We start from the raw sequence: 3,858 nt of genomic DNA, 5'->3' as shown, positions 1-3,858 counted from the left end.
GATAACAAATCGTTAACTGACGTTGAAAAGTTTAATTATTTAAAATCTTACTTACTAGCTGATGCAGAAACTGCTTTCTGGGTTGTCATTAGAGGCAAATAATTATGAAAAAGCGGTATTTTGGAATCTTGCTTTGGTAGAAAGGAATTGATTATTGATAGTTATATGTCTAACCTTTTAAGTTTAATACCGTGCAAAAATTCAAGGGATGTATATTCACTACGTAGATTGTATGACATTTACTCAGTAGAAATATGCGCTTTAGAAAGTTTGGGGATTCGACCAGACTCTTTCGAGGTACTTTTGTTTCCCATTTTGATAAAGTGTATTCCAATTGACATGGCTTTGGAATTTAACAGATCCCATGATTCGGAACAAAATAAAGTTTCTGATTTATTATGCTTTCTAAAGAAAGAGTTCGAATCAAGGGAAAGGACTTGAATTTTATCTGAAACAAAAAATGATGAAGCTAGAAATACAAATACGTATGAAAATGGGTTTCAAATGAGTAGGGAATTTAATAGATACGATTATAGAAACAAGGAAATAAATTATTCAGCTGCCACATTAAATACTGTTGTTGAAAAATTTTGCGTGTTTTGCAATAGATTGTGTGACCATTTATCGGATGAATGCAATCAATTAAACATAAATGAGAAAAAAGAAGTATTGAAGAAAAACGGGAGGTGTTTTCTATGTTATAAAAAATTTCATCTTAAAAAATTATGTAGGACAAAAGTTAACTGCAGTATCTGTCACAAACAAAGTCACCGAAAGGGATTGTGTGAAATAGCTTATCCGATGAATGACCCTGTTCCCCTGTCTAAAGACAAAATTAATTCTGATGCACTATTAACATCAATTACTCCACATAAAAACAAAGTTGAAAATAATAAACAAATTGTTCTACTCCAAACATTTAAAGCTATCATTTCAGATTCAGAGGGTAAAACTAAAATACATTGTCGAGGTTTAATTGATTCAGGGAGCCAAAGAAGTTTTATCCGTGAAAGATTAGTAAATAAATTGAAATTACCAGTAGAAGATAGGGAAAAAATAAGCTTGCATACTTTCGGAAATAGTACCGCTATTAACGTTAAAAGACATCGCGTCAAGTTTTTGCTACACAACATAAGAGACGAAAATAAATGTTTAAGTATCGAGGCATTAGAATCCCCTGAAATCTGCAACACATTAATAGAAACACCCAACAAAGATTTGCGTGAACAAATTCAATCTTTAGGTATTAAATTGTCGGATTCCGAAAACGGATATAGGGATAGTAAAATTGACATTTTAATTGGGTCTGATTATTTTTGGGAAATAGTTTCTGGTACAACTCGACGTATAAATGAAAAAGTAATGTTGTTAGATACTTTGATGGGATGGATAATTCATATTCCAATTTCGAATTTCGATCTTAATTTTAAAACATCATCAGTTGAAGTATTGAGCGCTATTGTCACGAAAGATTTAGATGATGAATTAACGAATCAGTTGAAAGCATTTTGGGAGTTAGAATCTCTAGGAATCCAGAATGACCCTTCTAAACGGGCTATTTCAAAAGGGGAGGCTCTTCAAAAATTCGAAAAAACTTTAACTTTTAAAAACGGTCGATATGTAGTTGCACTTCCATGGAAGCACGAAAATGAAAATTTAGCTAGTAATTATGATAATGCTCGAAAACGATTAAATTCATTAATTAGACGATTTTATAAATACCCTTCTTTGTACATCAAATATAAAGCAGTGATTGATGAATACTTCAAATTGGGAATTGTGGAGGAAGTTCGTGATACTCGCAATACAGGTCATCCTACGTATTACTTACCACATTCTCCCGTTATCAGGAAAGATAAAAGCACAACCAAGTTGAGAATTGTGTTTGATGCCTCATCGTATCCCCCTCATGCCCCATCACTAAATGATTTGCTACACTCGGGTCCTAATCTAAACCCAGATCTTTTAAATTTAATTCTTTCATTTCGATTCCACAGAATCGCATTTGTTGCAGATATAGAGAAGGCATTTTTAAATATTGGACTTTCGGAGAATGATCGCGATGTTGTCCGGTTTTTGTGGATAGATGAATTATTAAATGATATAACTCAAACTAAATTGAAGGTTTGTAGACTATCAAGGGTTCTTTTTGGCGTTACAGCTAGTTCCTTTTTGTTAGCAGCTGTTATAAGATATCACTTATATCAGTATTCTAATTTATACCCAGAAACAAGTTTAATGTTAAGGGAATCAATGTACGTTGATGATTTGCTTTCCGGTGCTTTAAATGAAGATAAGGCTCTCCAATTGTCTAAAGAATCAAAATTTATAATGGAAGATGCAGGTATGAGATTGAGAAAGTGGAAAAGTAATTCATTAACCCTGGAAAGTAAATGGAATAATTTGGGATTTGACACGGGTACTTGTGAACAATCTGATGAATCTTTAAAGGTGTTAGGACTTTTATGGGATTCACAAAATGATAATTTTAAATTCGATACTTCTAGTTTGATACAATTTATTAAGGAATCAGATGGCACTAAACGAACGTTAATTAGAACTGCAGGAAGAATCTTCGATCCTCTGGGATTTATCTCCCCTTACACAGTTCGTGTAAAACTACTTTTCCAAGAATTATGGGAACGTGGAGTTCATTGGGACAAGAAGTTGCCCACAGATATTGCTCAGGAATGGAAAAAATGGCATGAAGAATTGTCATTAGTCAATACTTTGAAAATGCCCAGGCATTGTTTCGGACAGACTGAATTTGAAAATTTAAGAAACGTACAGGTTCACTGTTTCACTGACGCCAGTGCAAAAATTTATGGTTCAGTGATATTTATTCGTTACACAGATGAAAATAACATTACCAAAATATCCTTTCTTGCATCTAAAAGCAGAGTTGCACCCCTTAAAAAATTAACAATTCCTAGACTCGAACTGACTGCCACCCTGATAGGAGCTCGTTTAATTTCCCATATCAAGCCTATTTTTAAAAGATTCCATTCGAAAGTCAGTTATCATTGTTGGACCGACAGTAACATTGCGCTTTGTTGGATAAAAAATTCTTCTACTAAGTGGAAACCGTTTATTGAGAGCAGAGTTCGAGAAATCCAATCATTAACGAATCCAAGCATAAGGAAATTTTGCCCCGGCCGAATGAATGTTTCGTATATAATAACAAGAGGAAAGAGTATATTTGAATTGATGAAATGTGAAGCATGGTTTACTGGTCCCGAATGGATAAAAAATGAAAAAAATTGGCCAAAGTCAATATCCGTTAATGATTTCTGCGATGAAGCTTTAGGAATGGAAATGCGAAAACAAGAAGTTTTATTCCTAGCCACAGTCAATGAAGATCTATTGGATTTCAAACGTTACGGTAGTTACAGAAAAGTTCTACCAGTAACCGCTAACATCAGAAGATTTATTTACAATTGTCGACATGACGATAAAAGAGTTGGTTCTTTAAACGCTGATGAAATTAATGAATCTGAAAATTACTGGATTTTGAATGCTCAAGAACATGCTTTACTTTCAGAAAAAAAAAGCATTAATTAAGGGAGAAAAGTTAGAAAGCAATTCGAAAATTAAATGCTTTAACCCGTTTTTGGATGAGAATAAAATAATAAGATTAGGAGGAAGGTTACAATTTTCCAATTTAATAGAAGAAAAAAACCATCCCATTTTGTTATTAAATAACAATGAAATTACAAAGCTATTAATCCAAGAAAATCACGAAAAAGTTGCTCATGGTGGTTTATCTGCAACTCTAACGAACTTAAGACAGCGATTCTGGATACTAAAGGCGACAAAGGTTACGAAAAGTATCATTAAGAAGCGTTTAATTTGTAGAAA

General features: G+C 33.1%; 1 protein-coding gene across 1 annotated transcript; it reads left to right on the top strand.

Annotated features, from left to right (window-relative positions):
* The first annotated feature begins 801 nt into the window (after positions 1-801).
* Positions 802-3,561, top strand: LOC129218124 (uncharacterized). The gene has a single exon (XM_054852336.1). The coding sequence runs from the start codon at positions 802-804 to the stop codon at positions 3,559-3,561; it is 2,760 nt and encodes a 919-aa protein (XP_054708311.1).
* Positions 3,562-3,858: the final 297 nt, after the last annotated feature.

This window comes from Uloborus diversus, chromosome 1 (assembly GCF_026930045.1).
Source record: "Uloborus diversus isolate 005 chromosome 1, Udiv.v.3.1, whole genome shotgun sequence".
NCBI classification, from domain to species: Eukaryota; Metazoa; Arthropoda; class Arachnida; order Araneae; family Uloboridae; genus Uloborus; species Uloborus diversus.
Note: the sequence above shows the minus strand (reverse complement) of the source record. Positions and strands in the feature narration are given on the sequence as shown.

Coding starts and splice junctions, on each gene's coding strand:
- LOC129218124 (XM_054852336.1), top strand. CDS start 802: ATGAATGACCCTGTTCCCCTGTCTAAAGACAAAATTAATTCTGATGCA.